At 38.4% G+C, this 22,907-nt stretch overlaps 1 protein-coding gene across 2 annotated transcripts in view; it reads right to left on the minus strand.

Moving 5' to 3' along the window:
* Window positions 1-22,907, minus strand: part of JAZF1 (JAZF zinc finger 1) — a 189,545-nt gene that overhangs the window by 69,108 nt on the left and 97,530 nt on the right. For both annotated transcript variants that reach the window (XM_005480901.2, XM_074537839.1), the window contains exon 2: window positions 17,004-17,076. In XM_005480901.2, coding sequence (XP_005480958.1) covers window positions 17,004-17,076 — 73 coding nt within the window. The remainder of the gene's footprint in view (window positions 1-17,003; window positions 17,077-22,907) is intronic.

The following is a 22,907-nucleotide window of genomic DNA, read 5'->3' on the forward strand; positions in this document are numbered from 1 at the left end:
TCATACTTTATTGAACCCTTTAATTGGTGGGAAAAAGATGAATTTGTTCACTTTTATTTTTACATCTGGTAAAAAGTATGGAATTCAGGTATTCTGTGCCAAGTTTTGACGAGAAATGATTTTTTCACATCCAAGTAATAGATGACTGGGGAAATGGAGTGGCTTAAAATGCAAATTTGGGGATATTAATTATTGTTGTTATTGGGACATTTACAAGAATAGCATGGCACTATTTTAGAACGAGTAATGTCTAATCTTTTTAAACTACTGTAACAAAAATAGAACTAGAATAAAATCAAGCATTAAAACATGAATTCCTATAATGTTTTAGTTTGTTTTGTCTGAAAATTTATTTGAAGTCTGGAAATGCCTGGTGCACATATTCAATATTTTATAACTTAATTTGTTCAACAAGAACGGCAGTATTTTAACAAGGTGAAACAATTTCACGATTAAAGCACTGCCTGCTTCATCAGTAGTAAAGAGCTCATGGAAAAATATCTAATCTTTATAACACAGAGACTCATAATTTAACTGCTGAGAACAAATGAAGAGTCTAATTCTTATTTTGCTGCTTTAGTGGTAGCATGTGGTGATAGCAAAGTATTAGCATAAGCCAGAACTTGCTCCCACTTTTCTTTCCAGGCATGTAACAAATATCTGATGGCTATGCAAATTTCACCCAAAGCAAAGTTGTCCCAGCTGGCAAGCCATACATTAAAAGGTAAATTACACAAAGCTGAGGCCATCTGGACTAAAAAATTCTCCTGTCAATAGTATATTAAGCTTGCCAATTCCACACAATGAAGGACAATATATTACATATGTATTTGAGGTGTAGGCTTTTTAGCAAGCACTATTTTAAAAAACCCAGAAGTTAAATGATAAGAATGAACTACAAACTAATTTTGGTATTTTCTTGGAATGTAATTTTTAAAGCTTATATAGCTCAATTTTAGCTGTATTATATACATACCATGCATTTAAATTAATAAATGCCTAAATGGCAAGTCCAGGAGACCAACTGATCCAACCTATTACATAAATGCCAAGCAAAAAGAATTTGAAAGAAGTCTACCAGCATCTGTGCTTTCACAAAGCTGCCAGCACTGCATGTAGACTTTTACTAGAAAGCAGTCCTTGACAGAGCACCTTGATTGTCTGGTTTCTTCTTTGGTTAAACCAGAATTTTAAAGCAGAAGACATGTAAGAAAATGAACAGTTGAGGGCAGAAAAACTAACCATACCTTTATAAACTACAGCAGAGTCATCACTTAGGTTAGTGAAAATTTCTGCATTTAATTCACATTAAATTGCCCATCTTGTCCAGTCTTGAAAAACCAATCTCTATGTTATATATTATGGAATTTAAAGTAACATCTGTGTCTTTGAAATTAAATTAACATAGTTCTATTTGATTAGCTTATTAACTGCAATTCTCAATATGCTGTAGGAACAGACACCAACTAGAGAGATGCAGCTGACACCACCACCTGTCTGATATAAAGTACATTTTATCATGGACATGGAGGGATCTGTCAGCAGCCAGCCAAAGCATCAGACAGATTAGGAAATGACACAGGGGCAGAAAAATGACTTGCCTCAGATCACGAAGCAGATAATTGATGGGATGGGGAACAGAGCCTGTGCCTTTTGGCTCACAGCTTCATACCTTTGCTAATGGCTTTCCCAAAAATCAAATGATGTAAGGAAAGAGCAGTTTGTAACTTGCACTACATTTAACAGAGACAGTATTTGAGGAAAAATACATTTAAGTATTTTACATGCTACTGGGAATATTATTTATTATTAATTCTCTAATTTCCACAGAAAACATTTCCCATTTCATCCCCATACAGGATAAGGAGATCTGAACTTGTATGTTCACACTTAGTCTCAAGGTTATAATGCATGAACAGAGGTAAAGAATGAATATGGCCTCCTTGTAGACTCCATTCTCGCTTTTTTTCCTACCTTGTGAGATCCTGTGCTTCTCTTCATAGCAATGAATTCTTGATATCCTGTCACCACCTTTAACCTACATGACACCTCTTAAATCACAAAGCTTCTCAACACATCAAATATGTCATTAGCTCTGTTGCTGTTGTTTCAGTGCACTGAAAATAGAAATGCTCTTAATTTACTCAGAGAAAAATAAAACCACCACAGAAGCATAGTCTGAGCTGCACTGATTTAATCTTCACAGGAAATTGGGGGCTGGGAGGGAAGAAAAAAGAGCACAAATGTGCAGTCAGGCAGCAGGAGCTGCAAGGTACTGATGGCCAGTTCTTACAGCTCTGAGCTGCTTTGGCTGAATTGCTCCTCAGGGATCACCTGGTTTTGTTCTCAAAGCTGCATCATAGACATTACAATGAAATGCTACTTTCTGTGAACTGCTGCTCTTATGGAAAAGCCCTGCCAGTATGCTGTCTTTCTCTATGTACAGTTTTTAGGAAAGTAAATGCTAATGTAATTATCTAGCCAAGTCTTCAGCATCTGTCGCTTGAAAACTGGGGTTATAGTTCAGATACTGTGGACTAATTGTTGAAAGTTAGCAGAAAACTTTCAGCTACAAAGGAAATTGGCACACAAATGCAGCTTGAAGACCCACTGTTCAATAACATTTGTCCGTTTAGATATTGTTCTCTCTCATGGCTCCTTTGAATCCCCAGGCACACAGACAGCCCCTATAGATCCCACAGCTCCACAGACTTTGCTTGCCTTGCCTGCAACACACAGCATCATCAGGAAGGCAGGTACCAAAGAAACATAACAAGAAGATTTAATCTGGGAGGTTTCTTAGATACCTGGCTGGTAGTTCTTATTCTAAGTTCCTTCTAAAACATTTTCTACCTTGCACTACTCTTTGCAGCTCCCGCTGATCCAAAGCCAGTATTACAGCAAGGCACTTAATTTCTCATAGATATTTACTGAATTCCCCAAGGACAAACCAGTAGTTCTGGGAAGTACTGTGAGAAATATCAGAGTGCCAAACACAAGGCCATAGGGAGTTTTCCACTAGATGATATGGACAGAAGACAAATTGCCTATGACCGGCAGAAGTAATGGAAACCTGCTTCCTCCAAGCTCTTATGTGCTAAGGCTACTCCAGAGCTGCACTGCCAGACAGCATTTAGCACCCGAGTCCTTTCTCTCAGTACCCAGAGCATAAATTTTGGCCTTTCCTGCTCAGCCAACAACTTATTAGATGAAGATTAGAATAATTTATCTAACTTTTTAAAGACCTCTACCCCACTGCTAAGCTTTGTAAAAAATGGCCAGCAGGTTCCACAGTTCTGACTGGCAGGAAGTATGGTGGAATTGCAGAAACCAGGCTTCCCTAAATACGTTTTGGGAGATTGCTTCTTATTTATCATTAGATTTTTTTTTTTTTTGCCAAGTATTTCCACACTGCTACTTGATCCAAAGTTCAGCAACTTCAAGTGTTAGCTGATTTATTTCAGCATTGTTGACAGAGAAATAAAAAGGGATCAGTTTCTTAGTGGTATTGCCTCCGAAGAATGACATGAAGTCCCATTCAAACGTGCATCCTTCAAACTTCTCCTGTGACACAGTGCTCACAAGGGAGAGCTACAAGCACCATATCAGCAAATATCTTCTGAGGATTAGCAAACAAAGCTTTTAAGTGACCCCACAGATGACTTTATTTACCAGAGACAATTAAAGCTTTCCTTTTACATTTACTCACCAGGATGCAGAAATAACTCTTCAATAACCTTTCTCTAGCTGTTAAAATGAGATACTGGCCCTCATCCATCACACTGAAGAACCTGTCCTGGACTCAGTGTGTGTATTGTGTCCTTTAAATTCTCCTTTCTTGGTATGTTTCAGTCATCCAATAACTAAGCTCACCCAGGTTTTGACTCCCCTCAAATACTTCTATCCCACAATTAAACTTTTTCCCTTGTGCTTCCCTGACTGAAAGACATTCTCTACGACATTCCCATGTTTGTATCACAACGTGAAGCATCCTCACTTTTGCTAATTGGCCCTTCCTTGTCCTCTCTTTCCTGCCAACAAAAGACCCACCCTGCATGCACAGTCTGATCCTTGTCACCTGCACTGCGGCTCAGTAATGACCAAGGGGGAGTTTCTCAAGCGTGATGGGAGATCCTGCCTACATCTGCCTTTCTCCTCTGTGCTTTTGGCAGCACAAAGTCTCTTGCTTTCTGTCTCATTCCAACTTGATGGCACTGTCCAACCACTTACTAGACTTGACTTTTTACATCACTTGACATGGGCCTCAGTTCCCTTCACTGAAGTCAGAAGCAAGCAACAACCAGCTTTTACTGAAGTCACCAATAGTGTGAAGTTACTGAAGGCTGAAACCATATGAAACCAATACATTTCTCGTGGTTCTTTCAATGCACAGTAAGTGAGCACAGATTGGCTGCAAATTCAACCCAGACTTAGAAACCTCAGCAAATGTTCCTGTGAACTTGATCCAGCCTTCAGGTTTGTTTCATCCAGTTTCAGGTTTCATCGTGAAAGTTTTAGTCTGCCCTACATGCTGCCCCAATAAACCATGCCTCAAATGAAATAAGGACATCAGCAAAAATGAAGAACTCATCAGATAGCAATGTTTTCGTTTTATACCATATGTAAGAACACGCATTGACAAGCAGTATGTATACAATTACTGCTCTTGCAAATCAAAAATTGTTCATGGTAATGGACTTCTACTTGAGTACAATTTCTGCCAAGAAACTATTTTCAAGAAATGTGGATGGAATACCTCTGTGCCATAGTTCTTTTCTTTCCCCATCACAATAATATACCAAGAAACTGAGCCTTTTCATCACAACCTGTGCAAAAAACCTCCAGCAAGCTTTATAGACATTCAGGATGTGAAATAATGAAGTCCAAACTTTACTGAAGCAGTATTTTCTGACTGCATTTACCATCGCTGAGGCAGCAATGGGAAAGAAAAAATAATAATGAGGAAACTGAACATCTTTTATGGATCACATGAATACAAAGCCAAAATACATGTAATTGCCTAGCTCATTGAAGATACCACATATTTTCCTATAAAGCTTATACTACTGGCAATGCTTCCTCACTTCTCAATCATATTAAATCAATAATTAAAATAAAAAAAAAAAAAAAGCCTAGACTTAAATACCTTTAGGAGGGCATGTAGACTGTATTTTTTATACTGCATTTTGTGTAAGCAGAATTTCTAAAATTTCTTAGTCTGAAATTAAAGCAAAATCCAAATTAAGTTTTGGAAATAATTTAATTCCTGCACAAAAACACTGTTAAAGAAAAAAAAATTCATAATTTAAAATCAGGTAGGAAGATAATCAACTCTGATCCGTCACAAGCAACTAAGTCACTCCTCATTTATACACATGGGATTTCAGAAATGTTCAATTAGAAACTGTGACAGGCAGTTTCCTATTACAGATTTCGAATCAATGTAGTATTTAAGGGCTCTTACTGGACTGCACCTAAGTCTAAAGCAAAATCCCTACGAAGTGAAAGGGATGCAGGTTGGTTTACCAGCAGAGCAATCCCCAGCCTAGCTGGGCTCAGTTACACTCTTCCAACTGAGCCAGATGGGTGAAATCCAAACTACCAGCAGCATTAAAACACATGATGCAAATGAACAATTATGTGCACAGGACCTTAGGTGCCAATAAGAACAAATGAGATTGCACTTTATGGAGTGTGAAAGAGATATTAGAACTTCTTTACTTATTGTTTGTATGTTTCTTTTACTAGCAAGAAGAAGAGTATGTTCATTTTATATAACTGCACTACAGGTTTCTACAAACCTTCTTCCAGCTTTCTTCATTAAATGGCAAAAAACAACAGCAACAACAAAGGAAAACCTCCAAAAGCATTATGAATAAGTACTGTGCAAGAGAAATCAGTAGAAAAAAATAAAATAAAAAAGGCAATATACTTTACACAGGAAAATTATTTGGAACAGGAAATTTAAGTACTCCCCTGTGCGTTCTTGAAAGCCCTCGCGAAATGTCATTTTTCACTATATTTAGCAGATTATGAGAATTACATTTAGCAAGTGGTATTTTCCTAATTATTTTAAATGGTAACACACTTGGTTTTCTTTTTATTAAAGAGTTGCTCCATAGTGCTGGGTGCAAATTCAGGGCATTCCTATACCTGTAGAAATAACAGATGTAATAGATATCTGTTACTATCTATTGGTAACAGATAGTATTTCTGTAGTTGGTCAGATCCCAAAGATCACATTAAAAGCATAAGCTCAAAGTTTTTGTGCTGGAAATATTCAAACCAGGCTTTATACCCATGCTCTGTGGTTAAAAAGTCAGCATCAGCCGTGGTAATCCTCTATGTGGAGGACAGGAACTGTTCAGCCACCTCTTGCAAACAGCATTGCCTGACTAACCTGGTTTAAATTGCTTCACAACTTTTCCTAAGTACTGACCTTCTAAAAATGGCAGGTGAGCAAATGAAATAAGAAAAAGTAGAGAGGGAAGTCACACATAAATGCTTTGACCCACCTTGAACAGGGATGTTTTGGGCTAGGTTTTTTAACACTTTATGAAGCATATTTCACATTGGAAGCTACTGCAGGGAAGGAGACTGCTTTCAACAAATACTCCAGTTTTGTTGAACTTACTTTACATCGTGTGTAGCAACAATGGAACTTACTACCACAAACTGTTGCCACCACCACAGAAGCTATAGGTAACTGGATGTTAAGAGGAATAGTCCTGCTATCCACACTATAAAAGCAAGTAATAAACCCAGCCTATTCCCAGCTCAAAAGTTCTTGGGAAAGGTTTGTTCAAGGCACATGGTCAATCCCCAGTACTGATGGAGGCAGATATTAAATATTACTTATCTGCAACTTTGGAACAAGCCACCTTTTTTGCACACCCATCCAGAGTCCACAACCCACAGCTACACCCCTCTCTGTTACAGTGTCTTGCTCATACATTACAAAAGCTACTCTAATTAGAAATTACTAGATATTAAACACTCATGCAAGGCCAACCCACAGAATTCCTCTATAAATCACGGACAAATCAGCAGTGTCTGCCCCTACAGCCCATCTACACCTGTAGATGGAATTACTGCTGTAATCATTTCCATCTCTGCCTGTATCCTCATATACCACTTGGGGAAATACTTGTGCCTGATTTAAAAAAAAAAAAAAAAAAACCAACAAAACTCCACAAACAAACCCCAACACTGACAATGAAAGAAAACCTTTCTCAGTTCTCTGAAAAATTGGAACAAGAAATCTAGAGTCTGCAAGATTGTACTGCTTCGGGGAAACCAAGACTCAGAAAGTACTAAATCAGCCTGACTAATTGTACTATAACTGAGCCAAATTAAGGCCTCCCTTTAATAGCATTTGTTTGCTGAGCCAAGCAAGACTTTTGGGGTGTTTCAGGTGACCATAATCCAACATAAGTTACTTCAACAATGTGCAATATGTAACATACACAACTATTGTTTAAGTGCATTGAATTAGACTTCAGACTTTCAGAGGTCAAAGACAGGCAACTCTATTCACAAACACATTCAACAGATGTACATCAGAAAAAACCCATGTATTTGCACCACTTTCAGGGGTTTTACTTCTACTTTGCCATGCAAGTTCTCGCTTCTACAGCTGTGTAAATTGTGTTCACTGTTTGAGTTCTGGACAAGATGTTTCAGAAAAGTCCAAGGGAATGATCAAAGCAATCCCTTCTCTGTTTTTACATTCAAATCAGAAATTCAGGAATTCCTATGGTGTCTCTACACTGTTAAAAATTATTTTCTGATTACATGATAGTATGGTATCTTGGCAAAATTAGGTAGATTAAACAAAAATCACAGATGATGTGGCAGGGCTCCTTCCTCTCAGCACTTCACAAGTTTAGGAGAGCAGTCCCAAAGGAAAAGGAAAACCAAAAGCCAAGGAACCTTTTCTTCTTTGCCCCGTTTTCATCATATTGGAAGTTCCTTTACTATATAATACCTGCTCACAATCAGGGCAGTCCAGCTTCACTAATTCCTTATCAGAACATATATCCTCACTGCTCTCTTTCATGCTTATGTTTTGTATCCACCAGTTGCTTTCAGATGCCTTCAGTTTTGACCTTCATTTGTTCCAGCACAAAACCTAGTCAGGATTCCAGCACACAACACAGGTTCATTTCAGCTCTCTACTGAAGACTGTGCTTAAAGACTGATATAACCTGTGCTATTCCAGGCAGAGACCTAGGAGAACCCTCTTTCAAAAGCATTTTACTGGTGGACTCCAAAATTCCCTTGCTGACCTGCTAAATGCACCCTTGGCCTCAATAAGAGAGGAAACCAGCTCTGTCGAGCTCTCCACCTGGTCTCCATTTCTCGGGACACTGGAGCATTGCAGAGGAAGTGGTGGGAAAAGGAATGCATCTTTGCAGGATATAAAATTTTCTCCCTGGCTCAGAATCAAATTGAGAGGTCAAGCCAATCGCAAACGTATTTAATGAAAATTAAGGCTGAGAGTAACACTTTGGAGTAGGTTTCACGTAGCGGAAGATGACATCAATGTTCTTTCCTCACGAGCCAAGTTCTCTAGGCACTAAGAATATTCTCTCATCTGCACTTAATCTCTAGTCTAGGCTACAGGCTGTCCTAAAGCATGACTTGGACAGCCTTGGCATGCAATCTCCAAATTGTGGCCCTACTTTTATTGTCCATGACAATATATAAACTTTGTGGTGCAACTCTGCTTGCTACGTGGCCTTTATGTTTCTAGGCCCCATCCCTCACTGAGCACTAGGCAAGACTTTGCAAATGACATTCAAGAACCCTTACCTGGACGTGTTACATGCAAAAATGAGAATGAAGGAGAAGAGAGGAAAACATCAAGCATCTTTAGACACCTTAGGAATTATGGATATGGTTTGTGGCATTTTAATAAATTAGTGGGATATTCACTACTGGAATGAATCTAAGAATACACAATGTGCTCACATAACTAAAAACCAACACAGGAAAAAAAAGTAATTCAATAATTTGCATTTTGAATGGTCAAATTTATTTGAAAATTAAATCTTTCTGTAGATTAATCCTGAGTGTGCTTTTTTGCAACAAATCAAAGTAGGCAGTTTTACAACGAAATATTGTTACTTTTCAAAAATCAGTGAAATTAGACAAAGAAGCACAACTGCTTTTGTACACAAGGTCAGTGATAAGTAAATTTTAGGTTCATAAAAAATCAGGCCACAGTCAATGAAAATAAGCAGCAGCTGGTCTGGGCTGCCTTGGGATTCCAGGGACAGCAAGTTTACCAATCTGCAAATCATCACATGTAGCTAAGATTGTCATGACAAGCTTTTAGCAAAACTCTGGACAGCATGAACCTTTCCTAGAGTCATCTATTCATTCTGTAATTTTCTCCTCTGCATGTAATGTTTTGTTGCTGGTAATTTAAAGAAAATAAACGTACCAGGATAGGAGGTAACTAGCTGTATATGTCAGCCATTTCTCTAAATGGTAGAGACAGGAAGAACAGCCACTCCTTTCAGCCATTTTAACTCAGATTGTACTTGAAAAGAAAACTAATCACTATTGTAATATTTTTGCTCATCCTTCACTTGTAAATCAAAGCATAATAGCTTCTCCAAGTGCTTATTTCTGCAGAGGATCTGAAACTGGGCACATTTATGTTCTTTCCAAATAGCTCTGCAAACATGTTAGGTAACTGCAATATAAAGAATGAACATGTTATTACCAGAGTCTAGTAGGAATTAGGACCTTATTGTGGTACAACACAGAGAAATAGACACTGAGAGCCTTATTAGCCCACAGAGCTGACAGCAAAATATCTCAATATGGTTTTTTGTGCAGCCAACACAGTTGTTCTGAGAACATTACTACTGCTTAGGATCAAATTTAAACATCCCAGAAATGAAATGCCCTCCTTTTTAAAGCAAGAGACAAAGTATTTCTCCTTCCCCTTCACTAAATGCAGTGACTTGTGCAAGAGACCTATGCAGAAAGCTGGGAATAGAAACAAAACTGGCCAAGACAAAAAACAGTGCCAGGAAGACAAGATGGTTTTTTCATCAATTTTGGCATGCCACGTTGACAAAGGACGAAGAAATACCAACAGAGACAAGAATCCTGAAAATCTTGAGGACTTATACTGACAGCTCTAGTGCTTGGTAACTGAATTACACAGAGGTGTGCGCATATTCATTTGCAAGAAATGATGCTGACTTGGCAGTGCTTCTTTCACTTGAGATTCATGGGTTGGGAAAGAAAAGGAAAGGAAAAAATCCTAAGTCTTGCACAGAAAAATTACCATAAGAAAGCTAATTCTCTATAAATTAAAAAAAAATCAACCCCACAACTAAGACACATTCTTTCAGTGTCCTACGTTTAAATTGACCATGCAATTTTTATTTCAAGGCATGGCATTAAGGCTTTTCCTCAAAGTGCCAATCTGCTTTTTGATCTTTACTGCTGACATGAGATAGAAGAGCTGTACGTCATATAAATCTTCAGCTTTGCTTAGCTTGAAATTGGTAAAGAGAGAAAGAGAAAACAAAGCCATCTGCATAAATCCTTCCAAACCAAAAGGCATTCCCCTTACCCTAACTATCATTCATTTCTGCACATCTTGTTTGAATTATCATCTGAAGTTTGTCTTGTTCCATCTCCAGAACAAGTCAAATAGCAGAGCATAAAGATATGGCTACATGAATAAAACCATATGATCTACTTGGTCACTGTTAACTTAAAAATAGGCTTACACAGAAAAATATTATCTGGCAATTGACATGTTACTTTGATCCTTTTCTTTCTGTATCCTGTCACATGCATCCAATCCAGCAGCTACTGGAAGCATTGGCATGCACCTTCCATGTGATGAGAAGCAACAATCCAAGGCAATCACTGCATTTTTACAAAGTTGGGATATTCCATTCAAATGAGACAGCATCATGTTACGGGAAGGAAAAGTTAAATTTTAAGACAAAGAGGAAGATCTGTGGTACTAGGCACTATAAAATGTAGCAAGTCTCAACAGGTGATATAGCAACACTTCAACAGATTCACAGGCTCATATGTTCCCATGCAGAAACTCATCTACAATAGATTCCTGAAATGGAAAAGTCTCCCTTGTCTCTACCCTTCTGTTTCTATATCATGGCATGAGAGTTAAGACAGTGTATGCTATACCAAAAAAAGTGAGGATGGGTCTAAGTTATACCTTTTTTTTAAATTGCTTTTTACTCATTAAAAAAATCAAATTAACTATTCTGAGATCAAAAAGGCAATTTTAAGGAGTTTTATATATTTGTTGGTAGCATGTCTCAATCTGTTATGTACCATCAATGATACAACATCAAAGTGGAAATACCATGCCTGAATTAATTAGAAAGACTTGAAGCTTGATCTATTGCTTATTGCAATAACTATTGCAGGGAATAGGTTTTTTAGAGAAAGATGCTCACTGTTCCAGAACTGCTTCACTTTCCATACGCCTTCTGCAAAAGTATTTTCTATGATGGCAAGAAAGGAGAAACAAACATATTTCTCTCCATGCTCTTGACTTTCATTGCAAACTGTGCCCGAGCAGCAATTACAGTGATGGTACACAGGCATCAGAAGGCAAGGAGAAGAAATGCCAGGAAGAGAAGCTACATCCTACCCCAAACTAATCAATAGTCTCAGGATTAAAACACTCTTAGGGAATCAAAGGGGAGAAAACTGAATTGTCTCTCACAAATTACTCAAACAACTCAATACTTGTGCTCTTAGAAAAAAAGGAAGCAACAAGAATTTCACTGCTGCTGAGAAAATGTTTGATAGAGCACTCTGATGGCACATCCAGCCATGGGTTATGACCTCCAAGAGGTTCCAGTCTTTCATCACCTTCTTGTGCAACTACTGCTCATAGTTTACCCCAGGAAAAGTGCAATGTGTTGCAGTATCACATGGTTTGGATGCTCTGCTAAGAAACTGATGCCTGATGATTTTTAGCTTTTTCATGTATTTGTAGCTTTATAGATTTTTAATATATGGTTGTATAGTTTTTAACACTTTCTCAGCCTTTCTCACACTTTAGAACAATAGCTAACCCATTCTAACACATTCTTGAAATTCTGTTTAGTCTTATTCCCAAGAAGAGAATTTCTAACATGGACATTTTGTTTTACACCAGCATCTGAGGGACATAACAAGATAAAGCGCGAGGAACCCCCTGGAGCAACTCCAAGGGGCAGACCCAAGGGCAGGCTGCTGGGGCAAATGGTCCCTTATTGGTTGTACCTGCTAGATATATTAATTAATTAACCTTATAAAAATTATAGAAATCCTCTGCCATGTGTGCACATTCCTGTACTTTTTGCACCTGAAAGCTTTCACTAAAGAACAGCTATTTATATCACCACTTCAACATTATTTGCAAAAGTTTTTCTTCTGATTCCAGGCAACAAAACCCCACAGATGTAGTCAAAGTACATTGCCTCAAATCCAAAATCATCTTTCTTGTTACTGCATTAGTAACTTAGTGCATACTAAACATAACATCACCTAAAATTTTGTCACTTTTCGAAATAGCTTTCAAATAATCATTAAGTACTATGGTATTGGCTGTTTGTTTTACTCCTGGAAAAAAAAAAGGTAATAGCAAGCTGGACAAGACACAGGGAGAGTTTGCAGTGGCCAGAACTTTACAAGCAATTAATTTCTTTCACAAATGTATATCCTCACAGAAATGATTTATTTTACTTCTAATGATATTAAAAAAAGGAGGCAAAGTAAGAAAACTTTGTCTTGAAAAGTCAATGACAGGTGAAATAAAAGGGAAGGGGGGGGGGACATGAGATGCCTGAAGCCTATAAGACTTTACAATGGTAACAGTGAGACAAAATCTTGCTAGTTAAAAATGAAATCTGGAAGGAGAAGCGAAAATGTTCAGAGATTGGTTCAGAGATGTGCAAGGATAATCTTGGGTTCTTCGTCTAAGAATGCCATCCAATTTCGATCACAGGTTCCATTTGTGGTACCAGCTGTGCATGAGAATGAAATTTATAGACATTCAACAGTCTCATTCAACAGACTGCCCAGAGGCAACACTGAAAATGTTCTCACCAGTGTGCTCTAACTGCTTGCAGGATTGATGACTAAAACGTATTTTACTATATAGCCCTTTTCTATGACCTCAATTATGAACAGAAAAACACTATTAAAAAGAACCTGGGGTTAACATAATTAAAGCATTTTGCTAAATTTTAAAAGACTTTAAGATTACAAGTCTTTATTTTCAACAATTCCCTAATATAGTCATTATGCAATTTGAAGTAGAAACAGTATATAATTCTGACTGCTTAGTTTCAGTTGTAGGTGCATACTAGTTTTCTTTTTTCCCCATCTGGATGAAACTTTTAAAAACAAAGCAATCACTGTATTTAAGAAAAATGTATTTCATGGAAATTGTAATAAATACAGAATTAATTGTTCTTTTTATGGTATATGTTTCCAATAATATATGTTACTATGGCACCTCCCAGCCTTCATAATCAAGGTGAAAGGAATTTACTCCAATAATTTATGCTTTCTTCCTATTTCTGATACTTCCAATCTAAAAGTTGAAATACCTCCATTAAAAGTTAATTGTAAAGAATTTTTCATCCACTAAAGTTGGGAATAAGAGCTTTTTTATTACAAACATTTTTTTAATACTACCTTTTCAGACAAAGGAATTATTTGCATGCCTCTGTTGTCTTCTCACTTGTGCCAGTAATAGTGGTATGCTTGTTCTGCTGTTTTCTAAAAAGCCCAAACATTCCCACAACAGCTGCTTTCCTCATTAACAGGCACCGGCAGTATCCACACGATAGAAACTTTCAAATATGAGAATACTGAGAAGTCTCTGTCCATGAGACTGCACCAGGCTAAAAGCCTTGGCTGCACGCTGCAATGCCAGGTAACAGAGCAACCTCGAGAGCCATCACCTCTAAGGACTCAGACCAGCACACCCAGAGGCACAAACAATGCTATGCAGATTCCAATAAACTGCAAGCAAAATTCATAGTCATGTTTATTATCTTAAAGCTATAAATCCTGCATTTAAGTAGCAGTGTAAGCAATATTAATCACTGCGGCTAACTACTGCATTTCAATGCAATACAAAATATAAAGGCGTCTTGTCCCATCTACAACGGAGATGCCTCCAGAAAGTACTGGAGGATGTTAGCCCAAATGCTCATTTGCAACTATTCCTGACAGATCACAGCCAGAACTCCATTCTTGTAGTAGCACCACTGAACTCCTTGCAGAAAAAGCTCTCCTGTATTTATAGGACGGAAACAGATTAACTGCATCTGCTTTGGCTGTAGTGTGTCTTTTACTGATTCCAATTCTGACTTCTAAGAAACCAAAGCAGAAGAAAGCAGGGAATAGCCATCAATACTGGGGACTGCACTAAGGCTACACTAAACTTTGTCTGAGAAAGGGATTTGTGGCAATTCAGTCAGTGTCTGATGGAAGTGTTTGATGTAGCAGTAACAAACCATTATGACCCATAATTTATATTTTGTCCACCCATTTTAAAAGGAATGTTATCTGTCTACATGAGGATCACACACTATGGAAGCAGCATCTGTGTGCAGTTACTGAAAGCTGTAATGGCAGTAAATCTCCAGTCGAGAAAGAGTTGGAGCCTTACAGATTTAGACATCCACAATCTGAGGGCTGTTTCAGAACTTCAGAGCTCAAACAGTATTGCCAAAATAATATGCCTGAGAAAATAACCAGGGATAGAAGGGAAATGGAAACAAGAGTATGTTTCAAGTTGTAAACAGAGACTCCAATACCCTTCTCTCTCTACTATCTGTTTTACTGATACTTTATCCTCCCAGCTATCAAGCCAGACAACCCAGATTTATGTTTTGTTTTAGCTCATAATAGCCACCATACAACAGGGCAATGGGCAGAGCATAAAGCACACCCATTTAATCTTTCTACCACAACATATATTCAGTGCACATCTTATCATACAATTTTGGCAGTCCCTGAGAATCAGCTGCCCCTATTTTCCCAGGCTCCACGAGACCGTATGGCCCACACAGAGCATATTGAATACACAAACTTGCAGAGGAAGATTGTTTTAAGGTCTGTAACTCACAGCAGGAACTGAGCTAAGTTCAGTTCCACTTGGAAGCCATAAAAGCATGGGTTTAAAAAAAGTGCAGCAGTATCTGGTGTTTGATATCTAACAGTACGCAACATGTTTATGACATGTATTAGGCTACAAAATCTGAGTTCATAGCCTGGGACAACAAAGCAGAACTCAGCTCTGGCATATGTAGTGGGAAATAGAAAGGCATGTCTCATACTGTAATGGATATTGCTGCTCCCCCAAGAGCTTGAGCTGCATAGAACAGGTGGTTCAATGAAAGATACTAGCACTTTGGAAAAAATTAAAATACAACTTAGAGAGCAACTAAATAGCAGCTGGTTCAAGCACAAGTCAATTCAGATTCAGTTTTACTATACAAACAACACTGTTCGGTTCTCCAGAACTACTTTTCAGGAATGACAGGGTAAGAAAGTTTGGACAAAATATGTGGCAACTAAAACTGTCTCAGTTACACAGAACTCTGTTTAAAGGGTACCAAAAGAATGAAATCTAGATGAGTTATCACTTTCAGACTACTTTAAAACTAGTCTGATTCCAAACTGGATGATCAAGTCCTACTGTCTTAAAACAAGTCCCATGGTCAAGTATGTGCTCTTAAAACCAGTTTTTCCCTAATTAAAAAAAACCCAAAAACCCAAAACCTTTCTCCTCTCTCACATTAAGTAACATAACCACAGAAGCAAAAAGAGAAAACACCCAAGTGTATGATGGAAAGAGGGAAACATACCAACATGCACAACAGCATACCAAGCCTACATATTGGAAAAAAAAAGTTTTATACATTAAATGAGATCAGCAGAACTAAGTGTTAAAAAGGGTCATGGCTAATTTCAAAATATGCTTTAGGAGTCGGACTGTCTCTAGGAAGAACAAGAGTTACTTGCCAAGTAGGAAATCATGTCAATACTGGCTATTCTTAATCATAGTTTCATGCAGTGGAGAAAATGTAGTCATTTCACCAAATGAACACCACTTCTTACTTCCATACCTCCAAGTATTCTTCCCCCACACACCCACTGGCATTTTTTGCTGCAGCAAACATTATAGAAAGTGGATTCTCTGTTTTAAAAAGTTTGTTGGCTTTTGCTTTTGTTTCACTTTTCCCCATTTTTAAAATAAAGTAGAATTGTAAAGAAAAATTTTGTGCAACTCATGAGAGTTTGAATCAACTCAGTCTATGCCAAACTGAATCTTGGGTTAATCTTCCAAGCTTATAGGGTTATGAGCTTGTATCTCATCCTCTAGACAGCAAAAATAAAAATGCAAACTGGTTTTCTACGCATAAAAAGTAATAATCCATGCTGGAGTACCCTGGAGGTTTCAGTACCACCATCAGTCAATAATTGAAAAGCTGGGGCTCTGTTACTTAGAAAAGTACTTAAAAATGATTTAATTTCTTAATTGCTTTCAAGTTTTTAAAGATATATATTGTGGTTGAAAAACTTCTGAAGTTCTGTAAAATTCAATTTATATGCTGAACTATTATCAGATAGAGCTTTTTTCCATCGTAAGTGAAATCTTTCTCTACTCACTTGTGTGAAGTACAACAAAATAGAAAACTAAGCCAAGAAAAATTACCTTGTTTGGCATGAGATTTAGCCAAAACATCAAAAGCTAAAACCTCATTCCTAAGTATTTGAGCAGTACAGCTGAAGGGCTGCATGTGCCCTATGCAAAAGTCATTAAAAATTCAGTTAAATTTTAATTCAACTGTTTTTCCGAAACAGATGTTTTGATAGCGTCATATCCCATGATGCAAAAGAGTGCATCCATAAACATGCCAATTTTGATAGAATACATATTGTACATACCAAACCAAGATCAGTTATACCTGAAAAATAACCACACTTACCTGTTAATGTAACTTAGAGCAACATAGGTTGGCTGCTGAAGTTCTTGTTTTTCTAATACACGTGGGTCTGTATCTGGAATAAAGAAATACATACACAGAATTGAGATTTGTGCATTTACACTGAAATTAGGGGATTGAATGGTGCAAAGTAACCTAAGTGGACACAAGAGGAACAAAATAGCTCAACCCAGTTTATCCATAGAGTACACTTTGCACAGCTCCATCACTTGCTCATTCATTCATAAACACAGTATTGCATTTCTTTACCCAAGAATTTGAAACATCAACAGTGATGTAATTTCCAACTGTCACACAAGCTTTCACAATCCCCCTCATAAATACTAGTTTTCACTGCTTTACTGCTTTCCATGATTTATAGCATTAAATGGCTCAAGCTTGCTTCTTTTTTAATGTAGCTATTTTAACATTTTAACATGTTCCAAGAGTGATTAGATCTCTTCTGCTGGGTCTTGAGACTTTTCTTCTGCATCTCTGAGTTTTGTTCTCTCCCTTCTCTACAGCTTATTTTCTGAAGCTCTGAATCAGAAAAGTCATACAAAAACGCTCTTGAAGCAAAATGCTTGCCAAGCAGAGCACTGCCCACCAAAAGCCCCGAAGCAAACATACCCAAATTCCCTCAAGTGCTAACTTTCTCATTCAAATGTAAAAATATGTTTTCAATCACTGTTTCAATTGTCCTTTGCAGTTAAGTTGTGCTTTTATCTAACAAAGGAGTTTTGGTCTGAATTTTTGAAACCAAAGCCAAGGGAATATGTTCATACTTTAGACAGCATTCTTATACCAAAACTCAGGGTTATATTAAAGTTCCAATATAACTTGAAGTTTCAAATACAACTTTGCCCTGCAAAGTTAGGCACCTTTAGGAGCTGAGCATAAATAGTCTTCAAAAGTTCCCAATGGAAAGTGTGCATCCTGCCTGTGCAGATTGCTATAGTCATTAACAACATTTTATGCATTACTTGAAAAGCAATTCTGTGTGTAACTTCTGTGTTTTAACTACCAAGAATAAAAACTGCCTTTACCAAATGGCTCCCCACAGCACTGCTGCTCTCCATCTTTTATTTCTCAGAACAATCTACTTTGTGTTTGGTGAGGGGGGAAGAGCACACGGCACTCCAAGCAACTCCCGTATTTTGGATTGTTCTTGCTTCCTCCTAGAGATTTTTAGCATTGTTAATGTTTAAAAACTCATTATCTTGATAAGCACATTAGTTTGACTTGCTCAGTCGCTTTTGGTGGTTTTTGTGGGGTTTAAAACATGATAGAATTATTTTGAAATCTGTCTCTGCTGCTGTGCCTTAAGGAAGATTTTTAACTGAACTGAATGCGGACGGTGCTTGCGGGTTTGTGCATTTGTCACACCCACACCACTGCTGAAGCAGATAATGTCCTTATTAAAGGAGAAGGGAATCCCTTGTCTGCCTCTCAAAGCTCAGACGGATCCTAATCCCTCTCCTTACACTTGCTCCTGCTCAGCTTAGGCTGCAGGATTTGCTAACATGCCCTTATCAATATATCCCTGAAGATATAAATAACTCTATGAAAGTTCAGTGAAGAGGGATTAAAGTACAAGTGCCAGTCCAATATCAGCAAACCCAAGCCCGTTGTTCTTAAGAGGAAAAGATCTTGCTGGTGCCTGGGGAAATTCTGCAGTGTTTGCCAGCACATCACACTCCATATGAAGCTCACCAAAGACAGCCAAGCATCAGTGATCTCCCATGGCATCTAATTCATTTTTCTGAGGAAGTGAGGTTCACACAGCATACACAGATCTTTTACTTCCCTTTGTTTCTATAAAACCCACCATCATTTAGAAGGCCAAGCATACAACTACTGCCATGGCAAGCTCTCTTAGATTTACACCTCGGTGGTGCATGGCCTGCCATGGAACTGTCTCAATGCAGAACGTCTGCAGGGCATTAATCCCAGCCAGGACTAGCTGAGAACTGCTGTGATGCCTAGAGAGGCTACCTGGAACAGAGGCTGGACAGAACTAAAGGAATAAAGTAGGTATTTATTGAAAGGCCTTTAAAGGATACACCTTGGGCAGGCCAAGAGCCCGGCCGTGGCTCTACCCAAGATGATCGACCAGTCAGGAGTTTTCACACTTCTATAAGTTTTGGTCCATTTACATACTGGGGTTAATTATCCAATTAGAGCTTCAGGTTATGAAGCCCCATCCTCCCAGACTGCTCTCCTCAATCTGCAGGTTTTACTTTTTGGGCCTGAAGCTGCAATGGTGTCCTTGGCTCTCGGGCTGGAAATGGTTTGTTTTGTCTAACAATTGTTTTATCTGTGAAGAGAACTTGCTAACACTTTATATGAAGTTCAGAGTCACACACTAAGGCAGTACAGAATCTGAAAAATGTGAAAGCTAAAATGTAAGGCATCAGCTGCAACCCAAGTTCAGGCATCTGTGGTTAAATGACTATGTCTTTGCTAATCCAGTTCTTAAATGGGATTAACCTCCACCTATAAACAACAGTTTCTGTGACTGAAGGAGACAAAATTGGGGCTGGTTTACATCAGAGTGCTGCACATTATCAGTGGGAGAGGACAAGGAAAGGCTCTAATGCAGAGTCCACCACCCTTCCCGCAGCTTGCCAGCAGCTCCCATAACACCAGCTGAAGATGAAAATACAAAGACAAAAACCAAAAGCCCCATAACTTTTGTGGGAGTGTGTTATCAAAGCAGAGAGCAATTTGCCTGCTAGCACCTGGAGAAAGCAGACTCCTGTCTCTCAGTAGGTGCTGCCTGTCACATGAGGAGCACAACGCAGATTCTGTTTGATCTGTCTGTCCCTCCCCCCTCCATGTATCAGACTTCACATGTTTTTAAAGTCAATTATGCTGCATTTACCAATTCCACAAAATAATCCAAGCCATGGTAAAAAAAATCTTGTATGAATTTAGCACTTAAAATGCTTGACACATTTTTATTCTCTTGCAACCAGGTGCTGGATTGGCAGTCATGAAGATACTTCATTCACTTCTGCACTGCAGCAAGAACTACATATAACACTGCTGGTACTATTTCTCTTCCTTAGCTATAACACAAAAAAAACCCCACATAAATGTGTTCTGGAGCCACAGCAAGGCCCTCAGAGAAGAGCAGAAGAGAGGAGAAACAGCTGTTCCACAAGTGCTGCAGCCCTGGTGCCCTGGCATAGCCCATCCCCAGTGGAGGGACACAAGGGGGCACATTGGCAGCCCCTCTGCATCCACCTAAAACCTGCATGGCTGTGCTATCCAGGCACAAGCACATCTGGCCCACCACTGTCAGCTTTTGTTCTCACTGTCTAAAAATGCCACCAGTCCATTCCTTTCTGCCTCTGCTCCCTCTTCCTCTGCCCAGCCTCACACAGTGCCTTTCCTCTCTCCTGCCCCTTTCTAACTCCAATTCTCCCCAAACATCCTGCCCTCCATTGCTCTCAACTGCTTTCTCTGTTATGTTCCCCTCTCAAAATGTCCCAACATAAGAACAAGTTAAAACTTTCATGGAGATGTCGATAACCACTTGTTCACTCTTGTACCACAGGACTGCACATAGATGCAATTCATTCCCTGGACTGCCCTCTTCCCTTCTGCTCCTGCCTGACCCCTCCACTCCCTGTATTGTATTTTACTTCCAATTCAGGCAGTCTCTGCTTGCATTCCCGATGTTAGTTAGCATTTTTTTTTTGAGCAGAGTGAATACACATTGTTAACAACTACAAAAAGATCACAACCATCTCAAACTTGATAAAAACCCCCCAGTAGTTAGTACTTTTTTTTCTTTCTTTTTTAAGGAATAGCAAGTACAGCTACAGTGGGATTAAGCAGCAGTATTTCCTGATGCTGAACCTTCAAGCCTGGACTTCCAGCACTCCACTTTTCTCATGCCTAAGCACATTCATACAGACACTAGCAATGTTTTCTAATACCACACAGGCTGCCCAAAGCCTGTCTCTGAATATGTGCTGCCCCACTGATCAGGATGTTATGCATCAGCCAACGCTCTCACTTGATCTGATTTGGGAATGAGGAGTAGGGGAGACAAAAATCTGTTGTCAATCTCACAAAAATGGCCCTGTATAATGTTACATGTTTAGTCAATGTTTCTTCAAATGCACACAGACTGGTGAAAGTCAGCCAAAAGTAGCCAAAATAGCTTCCAAACAGACACCTATAATGGCTTAACACTCACAAATGACAAATTTCTTCTTGAAAATATTTAAGCAATATAACTTAGGGCTGATCTGAGTTCCCTTTCTTGTAAGAAAAATATCCAGTACACACAAAGAAACTACTCCAGAATTTGAGGGGGCTGTTTGATTAACATTACTTTAACTAGCTACCCTCAGCTCTTGAATGAACAAGGGCTATCCAAGACTCACTACTTCACTGGTTTTGCTGTAACACTTTAAATCCACTAGAACAAGTTGCCAGCTGCGGCACATTAGTTGTCTTCATTACTTGTCTCTTCTTATAAACATTGTATCCCACTGAATTCATTCCACAGTGGGAAGAATTACTTTCCATAATCCTGTGAGTATTTTTTGCCAGATTTTTTTCTCCTTTTCCTTTTTAAAATGAAATATTATTAAAATAAATTTTTTATTTTATACTAACTACTCCAGAATTTTGCTCTGCACCCCAGCACCTCACTATTTAAAAGACTGAAGTGTGGATGCTAACATCCGTAAGAGACAATTACTCAGTCATCTGCAGGATTAGACCCCTCCAATTTCTCACATCCACAACCTGCTTCACATTGGACAACTAGACAAGTAGTATGAGTGTATAATTAAGGTTGAGAGACCATAAATTGCACTGAGCCATCTTTGAACTGTTCACACAAAGCCAGGCATTTTCTGTGGAGTATGCTCTAACCAAATAAATCACGGACTACTGAAGCATGCTACAATTACTAAATCACCTCACTACACAGAAATACTTTGCAGCTTGAAAGCACAGCAAAATCCTAACCTGGCAAAGTATTCTAAAGAGAGCAAATAATAAACAAAGGCATACATATAATCCTGTATAAGCAGAGTCTTCAATTATATTGGTTCTGCGTTAATATTTCTGCACAAAAATACACGCCACCTCTTCTTTGTATATAATGCAGCAATAAGCTTTTACCCTACAAGATACAAGAAAGTTATCAGAAGCAACTTCACTTTCATAAGAGCTCTGGTTTTAAATCACTGTGAAAGATCACTTTTCACCTTACAAAATGCTAACAAATTCCAGTGGCATTATTCTACAACCACGAGCTTTATTCTTATGGGGCCCAGGAAAGATCACTACCACTAGCAAAGTGGTAAAGATAGTCTCAGAAGAAAAATAATGACCTAAAGGTGGTAAAAATTATACTGCTCTTCAACATCTTGAATATGAACTGGCCAGTCCTGTTTCAACACTGCCTTGCCATCATTTAACAAAAGCAGAAGTTGAGGTCAAGATTGACAGAAAATCCAGGTGCCTAAAGAAGGAGACATGAATCCCTACTCACTTACAAATGCAGTGACTGGATTGTCAAAATTTTTTGGTACCTGTAATCCTCCAAGAGATTTCACAGACCAACAACCTGAGTAGGTCCTTTATGGTTGATAACTATCCTTTTATCCATCTTTGTCATAGGGGCTATTATGCTAATTGAGTGTGGGGGTGATTATTAGGGAACAAATTTCAGCCTAACAAACAAGGTCTCTCAGTGAGCTCCAGTGAGCCTCTGGTGAGAAGTACTAGACAGTTCACTGATGTTGCAGATATTACTTTTTGGAGGGAAGGGTTTAGAGATGTCTTAAAAAGAGATATTTAGAGACATCTCAAAAAGACCTAGGTTTGAAAAATATGTCTTCTGTAAGTCATATCAATTTCATACCAAATAGTTACAAC

Source organism: Zonotrichia albicollis, chromosome 1 (genome assembly GCF_047830755.1).
Source record: "Zonotrichia albicollis isolate bZonAlb1 chromosome 1, bZonAlb1.hap1, whole genome shotgun sequence".
Classification (NCBI taxonomy): domain Eukaryota; kingdom Metazoa; phylum Chordata; class Aves; order Passeriformes; family Passerellidae; genus Zonotrichia; species Zonotrichia albicollis.